The sequence below is a fragment of the Myiozetetes cayanensis genome, unplaced genomic scaffold (genome assembly GCF_022539395.1).
Source record: "Myiozetetes cayanensis isolate MyiCay16 unplaced genomic scaffold, myiCay2020 scf6-25, whole genome shotgun sequence".
Classification (NCBI taxonomy): domain Eukaryota; kingdom Metazoa; phylum Chordata; class Aves; order Passeriformes; family Tyrannidae; genus Myiozetetes; species Myiozetetes cayanensis.
This window is the reverse complement of record NW_026087853.1, coordinates 53,746,050-53,766,432: the sequence shown is the minus strand read 5'-3', so window position 1 is coordinate 53,766,432 and position 20,383 is coordinate 53,746,050. Positions and strand designations below refer to the sequence as shown.

At 37.9% G+C, this 20,383-nt stretch overlaps 1 protein-coding gene across 1 annotated transcript in view; it reads left to right on the top strand.

The window, feature by feature from the left end:
• PPFIBP2 (PPFIA binding protein 2) overlaps positions 1-20,383 on the top strand; it is a 109,140-nt gene that overhangs the window by 49,001 nt on the left and 39,756 nt on the right. Inside the window, exons 4-5 of the mRNA XM_050334879.1 lie at positions 12,472-12,561; positions 16,710-16,823. Of these exons, the coding sequence (XP_050190836.1) occupies positions 12,472-12,561; positions 16,710-16,823 (204 nt within the window). The remainder of the gene's footprint in view (positions 1-12,471; positions 12,562-16,709; positions 16,824-20,383) is intronic.

Here is a 20,383-nt window from a genome sequence, read left to right as displayed (position 1 = left end):
TGAAAATGAGCTTGCATTGTTGCCAGGAGAACTTAAACAGTTTGCTCCCAAATTCCTCTGACAAGTGATTTAGAAATAAATTTTTGGTTTTTTTTTTTTTTCAGTTGGTTTGGTTTGGGGTTTTTGGTTGTGGTGGTGGTGGTGTTGTTTTGGGGTGGTTTTTTTGTTTTGTTTTTTTTTTTTTAAGTTGAAACAACATAAATTGCTTATTTAATTTTCACATTCAGAAATTCCAGTGTCACATGTCTGGCACTGACTGTTACAGCATATAAAGATTTCAGTTCCTGCAATCATAAACTGTTGCTCTTTGGCTGATAATAAAAGTTGCTTTCAGAGTAAGCAAATGGCATTAAACAGCAGCAGACTTCTATAAAGCCTTGGTGAAGTATGCCAGAGCTGGCTCAAATTTCATCATTAGCAGAAATCACTTCAGAGACCAGGACTGGTTTTGCTGTTGCAGTGGTTGGCTAAGACAGACTTGTTGTAGTATCTGCTGCCTGGACTAGATTAGGGCAGTAAACAAATACAAAAATCATGGGATCCAGGCAGGCAAAATGACTGATACAACTGCTATCTTCAAATGCTTAGAATGGAGGGTCTGGTTTTAAGCAGAGATCTTGTAACACAGTCTGTAGAGTAGCATCAGCTGCTTTTGTTTCCGTGCAACAGCAGCAGGGAAAAAGCAATATTTAGATCAAACTGAACTAAGGTGTCACCACACTTCATTTCTTTCCACTGGACTTCATTGTGTTAACATGACCTCTGGAAATCCTGTGCCAAGAATGGCCAAAGGTATGGACAGAGTGGGCAGTAAAATGTAAGAGCAGACGGACAGAGCAAAGAAACAATTTAGCCTTGTCTCAGTTCTATGTGAGGCACAGTTCATGTGCTTTTCTTTGTTTACTGTTTTTCTCAACTTTGCTTTTTTCTGCCTTCTGCCAGTAATAAAATATCCAAGACTGCAGTAGTACCTCTCACAAGAGAAAGAACTTCCTGTGATAATATCTTGCCTAATATCAGAAAGACAAAACTGCAGTGGGAACAGCTATACTGGACTTCATGGCATGTGATACTTTGATGGCAATTTCAGAATTGTCCCAGTTAGCTTATTTTGCCTGAAAAGCTGAATATCTGACACAGGCACATGGAACCGCCCTGGTTTCATGCCATGTTGTAAGAGTTTGTAATATAGTGCAGGTATTTGAGCATACCTCGTTAATAAGACTGAAAGCCCAGATAAGGAGGTCACAGGAATTATTAAGGGAGACGTATCTCTTAGCAGTCTGTTTATGGAAGGATATGGAAAAGTCCTTGTGTGTATACAGTATGCTTTTAACATTACAGCTTGGGCAGCAGCACAGTTCTCATAAAGTAGCTGGTGGGCAGTTTGTGAGAAGCATTTTGCAGATAACTAACATTGGGTTCTTTCACAAGGTGTAAGTGTGAATGTGTCAATGTTCAAAGTTTCTGTTGCAAACTAAGAAACCTGAGATACCTCCACTACCTGAAGCTGAAAGTGAGCCATTTTTAGCAAATGTTCTTTGTTTCTTCCAAGGGTTTTAAGTTAGAGGGTTCACATACAATTTTATGTCATCCTGTTGCTTTATTCTTATCTTTCCTTCTGACCTTAATTGGAATGCACCATTCCAAATAAAAACAGTACAACCCCCATTTTGGTATGTAGACATGTAGGCATAACCACAAATTATTAATATAAATGCTGATATTTACTACAAAAAGTGTTATGGGCTCTAAAGATATTTTAGATTAACTGAGCTATTTGAACAGGGGTGGATGGACTGTAGTAAATGGAAGGTCTCCAGCATCCGGAAAACTTTGTGCAATGGTAAGATATCTTATTTGGGAAGAGAGATGCCTTCATTGGAAATGGAGGCATCTGACAACTGTTTAGCTTCCTTTAGACTTACCTTTTGAAGTGCTTGCAGCACAAAGTTGATGGTTGACCTGAATAGGTGTACATTGTTCGTAGGCTTCCTTTCTTCTGAGGAGATTCATAACCTGTACTAGCAAGAGGTGGAGTGATCAAACCCATGATATAGCCATTAAGTTCAAGGTACTGAAGGTGAATCTTTTGACAGAAGTAAAAATATTTTCAAGTGAGGTAACTATCTGGAGGAAAAAAAACAGGTATTAGTTTTCAGAAAAATTATCCAGGTAAAATATTTGTTCAAAATTCTTTATTTTAATGATTACCAAAATTTACCTACCTCTGTCTTTGCTTAATCTCAGATTATGCACTGTTAGCTTTTTCCAAGTGACTGCCACTTTCATTTAACCACCACGTAACAATGGCAAAAAAATCCTCCTGTTGATTTACCAATTACTTTCAGATGAAAGGCAAGAATTATAGGTCCAGAAATCATGTTCCAGCCTTCTCCTCCTCCTCTCAGGTACACTGAGGGAATGTACATATATTAAGATGGGACTGTATGGCAGAAAAAGGAGAGTATGTTTATCATGTTGTGCTTTAAAGTGAAAAATTATTTGCAGTATTTCTTCACTTAATTGATTCTTCATCGGGGTAACTGTATGAGACTTTTCGGGATGCCTTTGTTTCGGATAAAAATGGTGGTACTTTTTTTCTGTGCATGTTACTCTGATAAAAAGATGCTTTTTAAAAAAAGGTGCTATTAATTTTGTGATGAACTGCCTGAACATAATTTAACTACATGAGATTGTTTTTGTCTTCCTATAAAAACAAAGTAGGTTTGTGTAGTAGTTTCATCATCTTGGAAAAATCACTTTGGTTTTGTCAGATTTTAGATTTTTTTATGTTCTAATTATTTATTTTTCAGTGTTAGAAATTATGAATGAGATGTGAATAGATCCCTCACAGTAGGCTCTTTTAAATTACTATATGTATTTAATTGTGTGTCATGAAAGCAGCATATATTCTTATTATATTCTTAAAATCTATTTTAACCTGTGTGTACTTTTTTTGCAAATTCTTGTATGTGTATATGTATACACACATGTATACATATGCACGTGCACTCTGTTTTTTACTGACTGTATAAACATAAAATATGGGTCAATACTTATGTAAAATAGGATTAGGAAGCCTAATTTCGGTAGTTTCATGAATTAAATATAAAATATTAATGATGTGTCAATCTTTAATAAAAGCTTGAGAATCTTGAAGTTAATTTACAAAATATTTACATCAGGTTCTGGAAACTTTTATGTTTCTGGAGTATATCTGGGTGGGGATGAAATGGGAAGTGAGTGGGATAGTGAAGGAGAAGAGGCAACAGGAAGTAGCTGTCAGTAGCACTATACTATTAGGTTAACCTGTGCTCTGTGCAGTTAAAACTATTACCTATAAAAAAAGTTGTATTTTGAGCTCACATGTTAATTTGTTAATTAAATGAGGTCATGAATACTGTGTACCTTCCTGAAATTTCCTGGTGTAAATTTCAATACTGTAAAGAGAGATTTGCTAACAAAAGGCTATTAAGGTGTACTGCTATCAGGTTCTGTGTATTCAGAAAGGATACTGTGTTCAAAGGTAGCACAGAATTTTACAGAAATTAATGATACCCTTGCTGCTGTTGCATGTAATTCCTTTAATGTCAGGTACATAAAGGAGAATATCAATACTGCTGCTTTTCCTTGCAAGTTCTTTAAAGGGGTGAGCACATGTGGGGAAAGGGAAGAGTACTGAAAATGAGCTTGCATTGTTGCCAGGAGAACTTAAACAGTTTGCTCCCAAATTCCTCTGACAAGTGATTTAGAAATAAATTTTTGGTTTTTTTTTTTTTTCAGTTGGTTTGGTTTGGGGTTTTTGGTTGTGGTGGTGGTGGTGTTGTTTTGGGGTGGTTTTTTTGTTTTGTTTTTTTTTTTTTAAGTTGAAACAACATAAATTGCTTATTTAATTTTCACATTCAGAAATTCCAGTGTCACATGTCTGGCACTGACTGTTACAGCATATAAAGATTTCAGTTCCTGCAATCATAAACTGTTGCTCTTTGGCTGATAATAAAAGTTGCTTTCAGAGTAAGCAAATGGCATTAAACAGCAGCAGACTTCTATAAAGCCTTGGTGAAGTATGCCAGAGCTGGCTCAAATTTCATCATTAGCAGAAATCACTTCAGAGACCAGGACTGGTTTTGCTGTTGCAGTGGTTGGCTAAGACAGACTTGTTGTAGTATCTGCTGCCTGGACTAGATTAGGGCAGTAAACAAATACAAAAATCATGGGATCCAGGCAGGCAAAATGACTGATACAACTGCTATCTTCAAATGCTTAGAATGGAGGGTCTGGTTTTAAGCAGAGATCTTGTAACACAGTCTGTAGAGTAGCATCAGCTGCTTTTGTTTCCGTGCAACAGCAGCAGGGAAAAAGCAATATTTAGATCAAACTGAACTAAGGTGTCACCACACTTCATTTCTTTCCACTGGACTTCATTGTGTTAACATGACCTCTGGAAATCCTGTGCCAAGAATGGCCAAAGGTATGGACAGAGTGGGCAGTAAAATGTAAGAGCAGACGGACAGAGCAAAGAAACAATTTAGCCTTGTCTCAGTTCTATGTGAGGCACAGTTCATGTGCTTTTCTTTGTTTACTGTTTTTCTCAACTTTGCTTTTTTCTGCCTTCTGCCAGTAATAAAATATCCAAGACTGCAGTAGTACCTCTCACAAGAGAAAGAACTTCCTGTGATAATATCTTGCCTAATATCAGAAAGACAAAACTGCAGTGGGAACAGCTATACTGGACTTCATGGCATGTGATACTTTGATGGCAATTTCAGAATTGTCCCAGTTAGCTTATTTTGCCTGAAAAGCTGAATATCTGACACAGGCACATGGAACCGCCCTGGTTTCATGCCATGTTGTAAGAGTTTGTAATATAGTGCAGGTATTTGAGCATACCTCGTTAATAAGACTGAAAGCCCAGATAAGGAGGTCACAGGAATTATTAAGGGAGACGTATCTCTTAGCAGTCTGTTTATGGAAGGATATGGAAAAGTCCTTGTGTGTATACAGTATGCTTTTAACATTACAGCTTGGGCAGCAGCACAGTTCTCATAAAGTAGCTGGTGGGCAGTTTGTGAGAAGCATTTTGCAGATAACTAACATTGGGTTCTTTCACAAGGTGTAAGTGTGAATGTGTCAATGTTCAAAGTTTCTGTTGCAAACTAAGAAACCTGAGATACCTCCACTACCTGAAGCTGAAAGTGAGCCATTTTTAGCAAATGTTCTTTGTTTCTTCCAAGGGTTTTAAGTTAGAGGGTTCACATACAATTTTATGTCATCCTGTTGCTTTATTCTTATCTTTCCTTCTGACCTTAATTGGAATGCACCATTCCAAATAAAAACAGTACAACCCCCATTTTGGTATGTAGACATGTAGGCATAACCACAAATTATTAATATAAATGCTGATATTTACTACAAAAAGTGTTATGGGCTCTAAAGATATTTTAGATTAACTGAGCTATTTGAACAGGGGTGGATGGACTGTAGTAAATGGAAGGTCTCCAGCATCCGGAAAACTTTGTGCAATGGTAAGATATCTTATTTGGGAAGAGAGATGCCTTCATTGGAAATGGAGGCATCTGACAACTGTTTAGCTTCCTTTAGACTTACCTTTTGAAGTGCTTGCAGCACAAAGTTGATGGTTGACCTGAATAGGTGTACATTGTTCGTAGGCTTCCTTTCTTCTGAGGAGATTCATAACCTGTACTAGCAAGAGGTGGAGTGATCAAACCCATGATATAGCCATTAAGTTCAAGGTACTGAAGGTGAATCTTTTGACAGAAGTAAAAATATTTTCAAGTGAGGTAACTATCTGGAGGAAAAAAAACAGGTATTAGTTTTCAGAAAAATTATCCAGGTAAAATATTTGTTCAAAATTCTTTATTTTAATGATTACCAAAATTTACCTACCTCTGTCTTTGCTTAATCTCAGATTATGCACTGTTAGCTTTTTCCAAGTGACTGCCACTTTCATTTAACCACCACGTAACAATGGCAAAAAAATCCTCCTGTTGATTTACCAATTACTTTCAGATGAAAGGCAAGAATTATAGGTCCAGAAATCATGTTCCAGCCTTCTCCTCCTCCTCTCAGGTACACTGAGGGAATGTACATATATTAAGATGGGTGTGTATCTGAGGAAGCGCTAACATGCCAAGAGATTAAATTTGTATTGCATCAATAGTCAGAAGCAAATAAAAATGTTTACTGTGCAGGCTGTTCAATCATCACTTCATAATACTACTGTGACTCATAATTCTACTGACCAAAAAGAGTATGACAGAGATGGAAAGACCATAGTCCTATAAATATTATCAACTCCAAATAGGCTGGAAGAAGTCTGTAGTCTACCTTTTCTTGTGTTGAAATGTAATACTGCTGTTTGTGTGCTGCTGGTAGTTTGTGGTAAAGCTGACTGGTTGAACTCTGCTGGCTCTACTCCTTTTTTTTTTAGCTACTAAACTATAACAAAAGGCAATATGTGAAGCATATCCCTAATCTTCCCCATTAATGCAAGTATTATGGTTGCCACAGTCATCCTATTCAATTATCAGTTGAACTGAAGGTGATTCATGTGACTGAATAAGAAGAGAGGAGGGTTATGACATAATCTGTCTTCTCAAAGAGGCGGGTGACTTGTTGAAAAAGCTTACAAATCACCACTTTAACTGACTGCCAGGTTTCTTTTCCCAACTCCTCCCCACTCCACAGCCCAGTATGAGATCCATGGTGTTCATGACAAATTTGTGTAACAGCTTGCTGATCAACTTCAGAAGTTGGTGGGCTTTATGTTAAAATTAGCTGTGTTGGAGACTCTTTGTGCTGAAACATCACACACATTAGGAAAACATAAACTGGCCTGTATTGAACTTTATTACCTTGCATATGTGCTTGCTTTCAGGGTCTTTTGTAGTCCATCAAGATACAGCTAGAAGTTCCCTTACAATAGCTTCCCAACAGAACCTCTGTAGGGAAGCACCATACAACAGTTGTCGCTCTGTTCTGACAATAAGCTGTGTTCTGAACTGTTTCCTACTAAAATAATGTGCAAGAAAAAATAACGTTCTATTCATAACAGACTGAGAAAACTACTGAAAAATAAGATAGCTGAGCTGATCAAACATTTCATCCCTTTCTTGCCATATTCTTTTATACTTTTGCTGATTATCACCATTTTAAATTAAACCTATTGAATCATTCTCCAAAGTCTGATTTTTTGTGTCACATATTCTGAAGGAAAATTTAAACCCTTTTCTTGGAAAAGGACTCTGTAATGACTGATCATGTAAGTTAGACAGTCAGAGGTTTCCAGCAGCTGCCAATATTGTGTTCCGATTAAAGAAAGGAGAAATTAAAAGTGAACAAGAAGCTAAAGCAGGTGATGAAATGCAAAAGCTTCTTTTTTTTGGTTGTTTTTTCTTTTCCTAGAGTTGGGTGAATCAGTTGATTTGGAATTGTTTCAGGAAACTTTTTATGTTAATATCTTTTGCAGTATAATGCACATTAAAGTATACCCAAAATCTGTAGGGAGACCATAATGCAGATGCTTCAAGAAACTGCTTTGCAACTCCTGGCTTCCCATGTTGTGGACAGGTGTACTTTTCACTGGGTAAAAACTGGCTGGACGGCTAGACCCAGAGAGTGGGTGGTGAATGGAGTTACATCCAGATGGTGGCCAGTCACGGGTGCTGGTCCCCAGCGATCAGTGTTGGCTCCAGCCCTATTTGACATCTTCGTGGACAACCTGGTCATTGAGTGCACCCTCAGAAAGTTTTAAGATAACACCAACTGGGATGGGAGTGTTGATCTGCTCATAGGGTAGGAGGGCTCTGTAGAGGGATCTGGACAGGCTGGATCAATGGGCTGAGACCAGTTGTGTGAGGGTCAGCAAGGCCAAGTGCCAGGTCCTGCACCTGGCTTACAACAACCCCAGGCAGCACTACAGGCTGAGGGCAGAGTGGCTGGAAAGCTGCCTGGCAGCAAAGGACTTGGGGGTGGTGGTCGACAGTGTGGTCAACAGAACATGAGCCAGTGTGTGTGTCCAGGTGGCCCAGAAGGCCGATGGAATACTGGCTTGGATCAGGAATAGTGTGTCTAGCAGGACTAGGGCAGAGGTTGTCTCCCTGTACTCAGCATAGGTGAGGCTACCCTTCAAGTGCTGTGTACAGTTCTGGGCCCCTCTTGACAAGGAAGGAATTGAGGTGCTGGAATAAGTCCAGAGAAAGGCAACAAAGCTGGTGAAGTGTCTAGAAGGTAAAAGTCCTATGAGAAGCAGCTGAGGGAACTGGGACTGTTTAACCTGGAGAAAAGGAGGCGTAGGGGAGACCTTATTGCTCTCTTACAACTGCCTGAAAGGAGGGTGTAGTGACATGAGGATCAGTTTCTTCTCCCACGTAAAAAGTGACAGGACAAGGGGAAATGGTCTCAAGTTGTGTCATGGGAGGTTTAGATTAGACATTGGGAAAAATTTCTTCACATAAAGGATTGTAAAATATGGGAAGAGACTGCCCAGGGAAATGGTGGAGATGCCATCCCTGCAAGCATTCAAAGAATGTGGATATGGCACTTGAGAACATGGTTTAATGGTACAAATGGAGGAGGTGCTGGTTGCTGGTTGGACTTGATGATCCTAAAACTCTTTTCCAACCTTGAGGATTCTATGATTCCTGTAGGCAAAATATTTATGGTATGCAGTTGATTTTTCATCTGCAGTGGTACTACCATCAACATATTTTCAGCTACCTTGCCTTAGCATATCTTTCCTTCTACTTTGCTATCATGCGTTATCATAAACTTCTTTATATCTTTTATGCAGTTTCTCTCATACTTTCATTATAAGAAACATACTTGATATTAATGTTAACTTTTAATTTGTCATACCCAGGTAACAATTTTTGGTCTTTAATGCTACATCTTCTGAAATAAATCTTGTTGATTCAACCTTTTAACCTTGTTTAACCACATGACCAGTATATATTGTTTGTGAGCTCTTACACCAACTGGAATCATCCATAGCCTTATGTCTTTAGTGTTACAAGTCTTGTATTCGGTTGCTGCTGATCAGTGTGATGTGTAATTTACACATGCTCAGTTTCCTCTCAGTGCTGACTTTCACAACTACCGAATGCACTCCAACCATCCACAGATGACCTTGGTTCATGTTACATTGTTTTATCTCATCTTTATACATGCCACAAAGAATGACCAAGTCTGAAACAACTGCTGAGTGTCAATCAGGCACTTTTATTTAGCAGGTCATTTTTCTGTCTACTGTACTTTCCTGTACTTATCTGAGCCCTGTCTCACTGACTCATGGGCAGGGTTGATATTTTGATGTAGTGTTGTTCCCTCTTTTCTGTTCCCATGGGTGATTCACTTTACATTGGTATTTATCGTTAGGCTACCGGCAGGTGATACTATACTGTCACTCAGTGCAGGAGACATCATGGCAGGCTATACATTTGGAAAATGTGAATGTAGTAAAATATCTATCGATTCTGTGTTGAACTAATTCCTAATTATGCATTATAAAAAATGTTGAACTCCATTTTGCATTCATGGCAGATTGTTTATGTAACAATGCATTGGCAGTAATGTAACCCTCTGTGCCTGTAAGGCTGAGGGGGAATGCTTGCACAGGGGGTTACAGGTGTACTTCTTCAATCTAGCCTAGGAAAATAGCACATGATGGCAGGAGAAAGGGTGCAAAATCTACTTGACTGGGTTCTGTCATTAGGAGACTCTTTTCCTGCCTACCAGTGTGCTGTTCTTCCCTGAATACTTGTTCTAGGTACAGGAAAGCCTCCCTAACTACTGGGTGTGAAGTAGAGATATACTGCAGAAGGCTTGTGGCCTCGCCATTGAGAAAACTCATTTAAAACTCATTTAATGGAAGTCTTCACCCTAATGGAAACACAGCTGCTAGGGCTAAAGATTTTGGATTGTTAAGTGCAGTATAAGACTGCTCTTTATGTGGAGTAAGAGCCCAGGTGGAATGTCTGGCGGGATGATTGAGGATGTAGAGCTGAGGTCAAAGGATTGTCTAGGCAGACATACAGAAATGCATATTGTTTACTTATAAAGAATCTTTATTTTCATTACAATACCACAAGAATTGATAAGTTTAAGACCATACAGAGTGACTGACTGACCAACTCAATACAGAGGGCCTAAGTTAAACATGTTTTATGAAAACTGGGGGGGTAAGGGATGGAGGTTTTTCTTAATAACAGGACAAAGCTTGAAAAAATTACACTGAGATGTGAGGGCAGAAATTCTAAAAAATTAAAATAAGTTAGGAGAGAAAGAGTGAGTGAGGTCACCATTCCTTTAATGCATGGGTCATCTCCCTACAGGTGCTATGGTAAAACTTTATCTGAGGCTTCTGTTTGTGTATGTTGTGTACTCATATCTGCATGTTTAGAGCCATTTCTGTGAGGTCTTGTATCTTAACTGTACTTGCTATAAACTGGTCAAAAGCTTGTGACAAAGGTGTATTCTAAGAGTTAACATATTCTTCTTTTGACAATGAATAATAAGTGAGGTGTGGAGTGAGATTCTGCATATCCTGTTTTTAATGTTCCTGTTGACCCTCTAAACAGAGACAAAGGACAAAGCTTAGGGAATTTATAGGTGATTCTAGTTAATGGTCTTGCAGCCATGATTAAAACGTAAGAGCCTGATGCATAGGAAAGGATTATAAATAATAGGATGCAATTCAGTGTAGACTAGCTCAAAGTTGAACATTTAAGCAGAAACAGCGAGTAAACACAGAATGAAGAACAGGTTGGCAGCTGAATAAGAGCATTACAAAAGGATCTGGAAGTTATGGGTCCTAGGCTGAAAAAATGTGAGTTTTACTCTATGGTTAATACGAAAAGAAATATGGCCCAAGGGTCTGTGAAACAGTTTTTGCACTGAAGCCAATTTCAGTGCTTTGTCTCCTCTTAGGCACTTTATTTCGAAAGAAGTCAAGGAATAGTTGGTGAAAAGGAACCAAAAGAAAGCAAAAGAAAACAGTTCTTGAAAAATTAACCTGTGAGGAAAAGGCAGAAAAACTTGTGTTTTCACTCTGAAGTGAAGAACCTTTCTTATATCCATGGTGGTACGATAAGTACCAGTAGGTTGAAGAGATGATGATTCAGATTAGACATTAATGTTCTAATAATGGGTAGCTAAGAAGAAGATGGAAAGTCTCTGTAATCCATTTCTGGAGGACCTTAGGAGTATGCAAAACAAGAATATTGGTCCTAGGATAGAACAGTGACCCATCTTTCAGCACTGTTTGTGGTTTTGTAATTCTCTCGATTTCTTTCAACATAATCATAGACAAGGGTGCTTGGTTCCTCTCAGCTTGTAAAGGTTCCATCTAGTTTAGCACTTTATGGCTTGAAAAGTCTCTTCTGACTGAATAAAAATTTAATTTCTTGGTTTGCATTAATTAGCACCATGTTTATTTTCATCATTTGTATTACATTTGGGCCTGTAAACCTCAGTGTAGATCAAGAAGCTATGTATATAGCTAAATTTTTTTAAAATCCTATTCACAAATGTTCAGTTGAAAAAGAAAGGACAGATGGGGAGGAGGATTATAATTATATTGGTGCCATTATGCAAGTAACTATAAATGAGGAGTCAGCTGCAGATGAGTGCAGTTGAAGGAACTTATTGAAGTTGGATTCCTGTGTTAGCTGACAAGCCAGGCACAGTGTTACATTCCCTGGCAGAAATGCATTGCCTGTAATGGAGCTGGGAAATGAGCCTCTGAGGGCTCAGGTTACTTCTGATGCTTTGAGCAAACATTCCCACAATTACACAATATTTTGGTATGGAGGATAAAACTATGGGACTCTTCTAAACTTTTTAAAATAAATCTGCAGATTTTTTTTTAATTGTGGTGTTTCTATCTGAAGTATTAAAATTCATAGGAAATGGAACCTAATAGTTAGAAGCAGGTCATGTTTTAGAAGGTTTTGCTCCCTGGAGCCATTTAGCATTCCAGAAGTGATTCTGTGGCTTGAGTAATTCCCAATAAGAATTTGTTAATTTAAATAATTTTTTAATTGCTAAAAAAAAAAAATTCTACTTTTCTTTCAGTCATTTCTAGGAAAAACACAATACCTATGGCAATTTTTACCACTTAAACACAAGATTCCTTGACTTTGGCAAAAGACTCTCGAGACCAGATATTTCAAATTAAAGGGGGTTTGTTTTGATAAGATAGTATTTTTCATATTCCTCTTCCATTCTTGATTGCTGCAAATGATAGAGTATTTAAAATCCCACTAACAAAAGGTGCATTCAAATGTTCAAAGGTACATTTAATGCATATGAAATGAACAGTTTTGGTCTATAGTCACTTTTTTTTTCATATTTTTGGTATTATAAACCCCACTTAATATATATAAATTTTTATTAAATATTGCTTGAAACTTTAACTGTAAAAATTCTCACAACACTTTTTTTCCTCAGTCACAGGTGAATCATCATTCATCTAATAATGAAACTTATCAAGAAAGGTTGGCACGATTAGAAGGTGATAAAGAGTCGCTCATACTGCAGGTATGTCCTAAAGAGAGAATATTGTCTACAGAGTTGCTATTCAGTGAATGAAAGATGAAGTGAAAGAGTATTTTCTGTTATACAAATGTTAACAGATCACCAAATGTAACTGATATTTGGTCAGGAATTACTTTATAATATGTATAATCCTTCTGATTGATTTCATGGTGGGGTAGGGGGAGTAACAGCAGTAAGAGGAGGGAGACTGACAAAGAGATGAAAAATAATGCTGTGGAGTCCCAAGACACTGCTGGGATAGTGGTTCTCATTCTAGGTTTGCTCAGCTGTACCAGTTTTGTAGGTTCTGTGTGTCACCATTTTTAGTGAACTGGAAGACTGTCGTGTAGAGAGAAGAGCAATTTTTTCTGCTTGTATGGTGTACCAAAATTGTTTACATCGTCAAAAAACTTAAGGGGGAGATAAAAGGGGGAGAAAAAGAGACATTTTTAAAATTCATGCCTAAGCTCCTTCAGGTTTCCTATTTCTCAGTTTACCAACACTTTGTCAAACAGATTCTCTGTCCCATGTAAGTTTTCCTCCTGGAGAAAACACGTTACACAACTTAAAAAAAAAAAACAACACCCCCTTTTTTTTTTTCCTGCATATTTTTGCTATTACTACACTGTATATTCCATGCTTTTCAAAACTGAAGCTGGAGATTCTTTAAATGGTCTTTACCTATCCTTTCTCTTCTCACTTGCAACATATTATAAGCATATATATTTATATCAAAGTACATTGGGTAGCTGTCACCAGTTTCTGTAAGCATGTCTTAGCCTGTTTGTTCTGATCACACTTGTGTTCATTTACTGAGCAGAAGTCTCACTGCTGTTGTTAAATAAACAATAAATGTTTTGTGAGACACAAGCTTTGGCTTGGTTGGATTTTTTTCTTTACTATTAAACTAAAATTGCTATTGCCAAATTTAGGAGGAAAAAAACAACCCTAAATGAAAAAACACCTTCTGGCTGGAATTTAGGGGTTTAAGTGTGTGATACAAATTCCCCCTTTTCTGAGGAAGACATCACCACAACAGATATTTATGAGAACACCTTTTAATAATCAACTGGTTGTTAATTCTAACATCCTGATTCCATTAGTAACAGCAAACAACTTTTCAGACGGTGCATTCATGTCTTGCACAGTCCACTCACACACAAGTGGCTCATAACTGGAGCAGCAATTAGGAGGCCAAACCCAGCTGTTTACTCCAAAGCAGAGGGTTGCCCTAGTGCACCTGTGGCTTTGCTTGTGAGACCCTCCTTTGTTTCTCACATCTGTTTAGCCCTGTGATCTTTCTATAGATCTCTTTCTCTGATGTGGTTCATGCTACCCAGTAGTTGATGGTCGTGGCTGCTGGTGGGCTTGAACAGGTTTGGCAGAGTCTTAGTGTTCAAAGTATATCAGTTTGTGTGGATTTAACATGACCACAAGTCTCCAGTGCTTACAAGTTCCTGAAGATTGTTCCAGGCTACTGCTCAGTATGTGCTTTCCCTGTCTTTGTCCTGCAGATTCTTAGTAACTATTTTTTCATCTGCACAAATAGGTACCCAAGGATGGAGCAAGCCAAATGCACAAAGAAGGTATTCTTATTACATGGTTTGAAGACCTGCCTAGAGTTTTTCTTAAAAGGAATATAGTAAAATCAGGTGTAGAAATTGTCCCTCTGTTGCCTTTTACTACAGTCACCCTTCCATAAAATCAAAAGGCTTAGTCAATATTTATACATTTTTTCCTTTCCCACTGCATAGCACTGCAGTAGCATTGCAAAAACCCCAGGCAAATAAGATAGACAAAAACCTCAGTCTGGTAGATGAACATCAACAACGACAACAAAGGTGCCACGATGGAGCTGGGTTTAGAACCTGGTTTGCCCCAGTATTTAGGCAGTCGAATATGAGGAGCACAAGTAGGTCCTATGGTGAGGTTACACTGGTCTGAGGGAGTCTGCTGGTACAAACCTGGCTCCTGGGTGTGACCATTAGTATGAAGGATGAGAAAGGAATGGGAAACAGAGCACCTCTATTCTATGGCTCATGTTGAACTATGCTAATGACTGTGGCCTGTAGCTGGGAATATGAGGCTGGAAGCACTCAAGTCTTGCATCAGACTTGCTGCATGAGCAGCAATACAAGGCACTTTGTATTGGGCACAGGCAGTGCCCACTACTCCTGTCCACCAAGGCTGAGTCAAACAGTGCACCTGGAAACCTACCTCCATTGTTCAGTCTAAAGTGAAGGCTGGAACTGCTACAGCATCTGGGATACCTTCTTGTAGCTCACTGCCTGTGTAAAGTAGCTAATGTTGTCCTCTTGGCATTTTTTTTTGGAGGGGGGGGAGTGTGAGGGGATTTTTTTGGTTTCGATTTAGGTTTTTTCCCACAAAGTTTTTAACCTTTATACTATTTGGTTTTTTGCTGATTGTTCAATATGCCTCACTTTTATAGATACTTACAGAAAATATATTATCTACAGGCTGAGTGTTGCAGGTCCTCCTAAAGCAAGATGGATTTGCCAGTATAGCATAAACTGGGATTATGTTCTGTGTGCAGCCCACTGATCCCCTGAAAAGTCTGGCAGATGTGCTCCTGAGCAGAGGGGAAAATATGAGCTCGAAGTGGCTAATGTGCCTCTCAGCCTAACTACTGGAACAGTCAAAACATGCTTTTAAAGCTACTAAGATTTTACAGAATTCCTTTGCAGGTCACATTTAACATACAGAGTTTTGCTTCCCTGTTGCAGTGCTAGTTGGAACCTAATCTGACACTTTAAACAGAGCTGGTTTTCTTTCTCTGGAACTTGCATCAGGCTGAAGGAGAAGATTCAGTTTGTTTCTTTGTGTTTTCTGACCTCACAGGGGGGTTTTGTGTGACATCCCTCTTTTAATGAGAGCACAACAAAAAAGCAGACAAGCAGCAGACTTCCTTGCAGGGAGTTCTCTGCCCCAGCTTGGATGTGTCCCCCTGCCTCCACCCACTCCTTCCTATCTTCTCTCATCCTGAGTTCATCTGTACTCTATGCTGCAGCCAACTACTTTGAAAATCATTTAGTGTCTCCCTCTGCAGCTTCCCTGAAATGAACTCAGTTGTTCACTAGGTTTTAGAAATGCTACATAGTGGGTACATCTTAAAAGCTTCACTTAGATATACTGTACCTTTGTTTTTTCTTTTTTTTTTTAGTTAAAGGTGTTACAGGGCTGGATGTGAAAACATAGATAAGTTTTTGTTAATGCGTTTCCCTCAAAATGGAGTTTAAACAACTAAGGCTCCTTTTTTTGTTTGTTTGAGATAACATTTTTCTAGTATAATCAAGGCTTTTACATAAATAAATAGTGAAAATGAACATACAGAGAGTATGTGCTGCTTAATACAGGAATTAACACCGAGATTTTTTTTCCACGTCTTTCTGACGTTATCCTGGGTGTAGCTTCTTCTGCTTTGCAAGCTTTGAATTCAGCTGCTGGGCTTTTCTTATTACACACTTGTCTATACCACCAGTCCCACAGTTCTGTACCAGTATTGCGTATTGTTTTTTCTTCCTGGGATTCATGTCTCTATCTCACTTCTTTTGCTTTCATGTTCTGGCTTGCCAAAGCCTGGGAATTTTTCTTGGAATAGAACTTTGTCACTGCTAAAACACGCCTTTTACTCATTACATTCTGTATAACTCAGAAGGCTTTATTGATAGGTAAGCTGGTTTTTTGTTCTTGTAAGAGGTAAAGTAATTGTTTGGTTTCGGAATAAACAATTTTCCTATTTATCTGTTTTAGGGAGTGGAATGCTGACAGAACTTGAAATGGCAGTGTGTCCTCCAAAACCACATAAAATATTTTCAGCATTCTATGTTCTTGTTTGCTGCTTTCTAATTTTTCAGACTTTTGCATGAAATGCCTACCTATAGGTAGCATTCCATCTCTTCTAGAAATGCTCTTTTTTATATCAAAACAAAGTAATTATGGGTGAGGAGGGATGAGAGGGCGTGGTTGAAGTAAAGTAGAGGTAAGACTGAAAAATCTTGGTAGAGCAGGTTGCTGTAGTGCACAAGAATATTAAACTTGTTAAAACGTTATGTGGATGTTATATGTATAAGGTAATTGAAACTTATTTACAGTCAGTTCAATAGCATTGTGCTTCTCTGCTCAAATTACAGGTGAGTGTTCTGACAGACCAGGTAGAAGCTCAAGGAGAGAAAATCCGGGACTTAGAAATCTGTCTTGAGGGGCATCAGTTGAAGCTGAATGCTACAGAAGAAATGCTTCAACAGGTAAAAATCTAGATTGCAAAGCTTCTTCTTGCATAGTCTTCTCCAGTGGAGGGGTGAACATACATGGTCAGCTTGTCTGCGTGTGTGAGTGCCTTTGGCAACAAAATAAAACAGGCATTAAAAAAATGCCTCTTTTATTGTTCTTTTGCTGCTTTGCACTTTTTTTTTTCCCCAGTGAATGTTTCTTTGTTTTCCTGTTACAGAAAAGTTTTACTGGCTGGTTGCATAATACTGTACGTGGCAGCATGTAAAATGAAACTATTGTGTCTTATTTGTACTGTGCTTATTTGGACATGGCTGAGTAACTGGTTAGACAGGTTAAATGTATCTAATATATGTAGGAGTTATAGAATTAAGAAGTTTTATTTAAATGTCTAGTGTTTTCCTATGGTCGAACAAGTAGCAAGTTGAAATGTATTACTCTAACAAATTCTGTTCTATAACCATTTCTGCTTAAGAGCTTTCTCCTTATTTTTATATAAGAAAATTAGTATATAATGACGCATTTCTCTTTATTTCAATTGACACTTTCAGACTCTTTGATGTTCTATGTTGAGGGAGCAGAACAAATGATAAGTTAAATATGTTTAATTTCATATGTAACTGCCAAGCTTGCGGGTCTGTTTGATGTGAAAGAACTTTCACGTTTTTAGAGATGCAGATCTTCTGTTAGTACAGTATATAGACTAAAAAATAGGTCTGAAACTGTAAATGACCTTCAAAATCTATGCCAGAAATTTCCAGAATAGATACTGTTCTTGATGAACTTAGTTCTTCCCACACCAAATTTTTATTAAAAATTTACTATTTTACGTGAAATATACAAGTCTTTCTACAAACTGATCATAGCTTGAAATTATTATGAAGATCATTGTACATATGTGTGTGTAAACAGCAGCAATTTCTATAAGATAAACTTGTATCCTAAACCTTTGAAATTACACCTCTCAAAGCTTCTTGGGAAAAAAACCTTCCATCTTGCACAACTTTCGCAGCCCAAAATACTTCTGACTGGAAAAGGGTTTTATTCTGAGGGGACATTTTTAAAAATGCAAGTAGTGAGTGCATTTAGTTTTCCAGTGAAATCTGAAGTGAAATTCAAAGATCAGTAACTATTTGAGTTACAAAAATCTGTTTTCAGACTTCAGGAAGGCATTCACAATAGAATGTAGAAGCTTCCTGTTTCAATCTAAAAACTAGATAGTTGTTCTGTGACTTCTGCTAAAGCTGTTTATTGTTCCTCTGACTTCAGGTTTTTTTTCCCTGATAGTCTTCTGAGGAAACTGTGAATTTAAAGCCTTATTTAACACAAAACTGAAGCATCTGAAAATAGAATATAATGCTGAACGTACTTTGCTGTTTCAGTGAAAACATTTGCATCTACTCATCTGGCATTATGCACGTGCATAAACTGCTTACAAAGCTGATCCTAAGGGGATAATCTACAAAGGACTGTACTGAAGCTAAATAAGTCAGAGAATCTCCAGATATGTTTAACATAAACCTTAAACCTAAATTTTGAGATAACTCTGAATGCTGTAGTTGTTGTTTCTCACACAGATTACGTCTCCCAGTAGAGAGTGGGTTATGGGAAACTTAGGTTAGGTCTCTCAGCATCTCAATAGAGAAGTTCTACATTTATTAGGGCTCAGCAGAGGGTCCTATTTATTATAATTTAATTTGAAGGTTCTTTTCTCAGTTCATCTTGTTGAAAAGATTACCCTCTACAGGGAGTAAGTTAAGATTTAGATAGAAGAGAATGATCTGTGTCGTGATTATGACATTCATGTAAGATATGTGGCCAATAGACCTTCCTGCAGACCATTTGTCAAAAGTGGAATGAGTATGTGGCCTCAGGGGCTTCAACAGATGGATCTGGGGGAGAGTTGGGTTCAGATCTTCTCAGCCAGCAGTTGCTAGTATCCTGCTTTTCAGAATGACTTCTGTTACCTTCCTGAGGTGTGTGTAAATTCAGTTTTATTTCATGGTTCTGCTTTTTTATTTAAAATATATTGAATTCTACCCATTTTTGTCTTTGTGAACTTAAGTCAACTGTTTCTTCTAAATGGAAAATGGAGCAATAAAGATAATTGCCCCAGCTTGAAAAGTCTACTATGTATATTAGTAGAACTAAACTAACTGCAGTATGGATAAGCATATTATTTACTTAATATACCTGAGTTCAGGATAAGTCCTGCCTTTTTAATTTTTGGAACTGTAAGAAAAGTGACTCTTAATTAGTTCTGTGCCCAAAATGCTGCAATAAAAACAAAATTCATAAACTTTAAGATAGTTTAATGGTGATACGTGGCAGTTCCACAACAGAAAGGTTATGCAGTGCTATCCTGAAAAATATTTTTTGCTGAATCTATGCTAGCAGAGACTTGTTCTCTTTGTCAGGGTGGAGTTACTGGCTAAAATCCTTCTGGCTTATGATTTATGCACAGTTGTTTTGAACTCTGCTACAAAGTGATCATGGAACCACTTCTGAGACAGCAGCTAAAAGAAAATTTATACAAATAACATAAAATGGTTGTTCAGCATTTTGGGTGGGCATCATGAATGTGGAATAGTAGCAACAGATACTGCTGCTGCTTTGAAGAAAATCATGATTCTTCATTGATCTAAGAGGATGGTGCAACATCCCTTAGTCAAATCTGAACTTTAAACAAATGAGCTGAGCCAATCTGAAGGTTGCTGTAACAAAAAGGAGATCTCATTCTTCTTTCATTCTTCTCCCTCTTCCTGACCATGTGCTTCTGCAACTGATTTGATACAGGTGTGCTCATCGAACTTTTTCCTCAGTACTGGGAGAAAACTAACTTGGGGTTTAAAAGGAAGGGGATGTTTTTTCTGCTGGGTGAGTTGAAACAGCTCACAGAAAAGGTCAAGGTGTGGCATAAGGGCAATGGAGAGATGAGTGTTTGACCTACCTGTTTATGGAACCACAGCCAAAGAAAATATGGTTCAGCAGTGTTTGAGAAGCAAGAGAATCCTGTGTAAGAGAGGCAGAGATGCCCTAGTGTGCACAGTTACAGATAATGCAGGCATATGATGCTTATGGTGTCAAACTCAATGTTTTACTTTTGTAAGGATACTTTTTCCACTACAGCCTATAATCAAGAAAAGTAGTTTTCACCTTGAAGGTGTTTGCATTTTCAAAAACAAAGCAGATCTTTCGAAAACTCCAAGTCAATGGCAAAACTTCAGATCACTCTTTTAAATATGATTCTTGTTTGGGCCAAGAAACAAGGTCATCCTTCATAGTAAATAGTAAGAGAAAATTAATTTTTTGGAACATGACTGGGAGAAACACAAAAGTTTGATCTCTTTGAATTGCCTTCCAATGGTGTCTCTGTCTTGCCACTGAATGTGTAAATTATATGGAAAAGCTGGCCTGTGTGAATAGTTACCTGCATTTCCCCGTAGCACATTGTAATGAATATGTAAAAAAAAAACAACAAACTTCCTTGAATTATCCTATGAAAAGAGTTTATGTTGTGACAGAGTCCATTTCTAGTATATTAACTGCTTTAAAATGTAAAGTTACAGCCAATTTA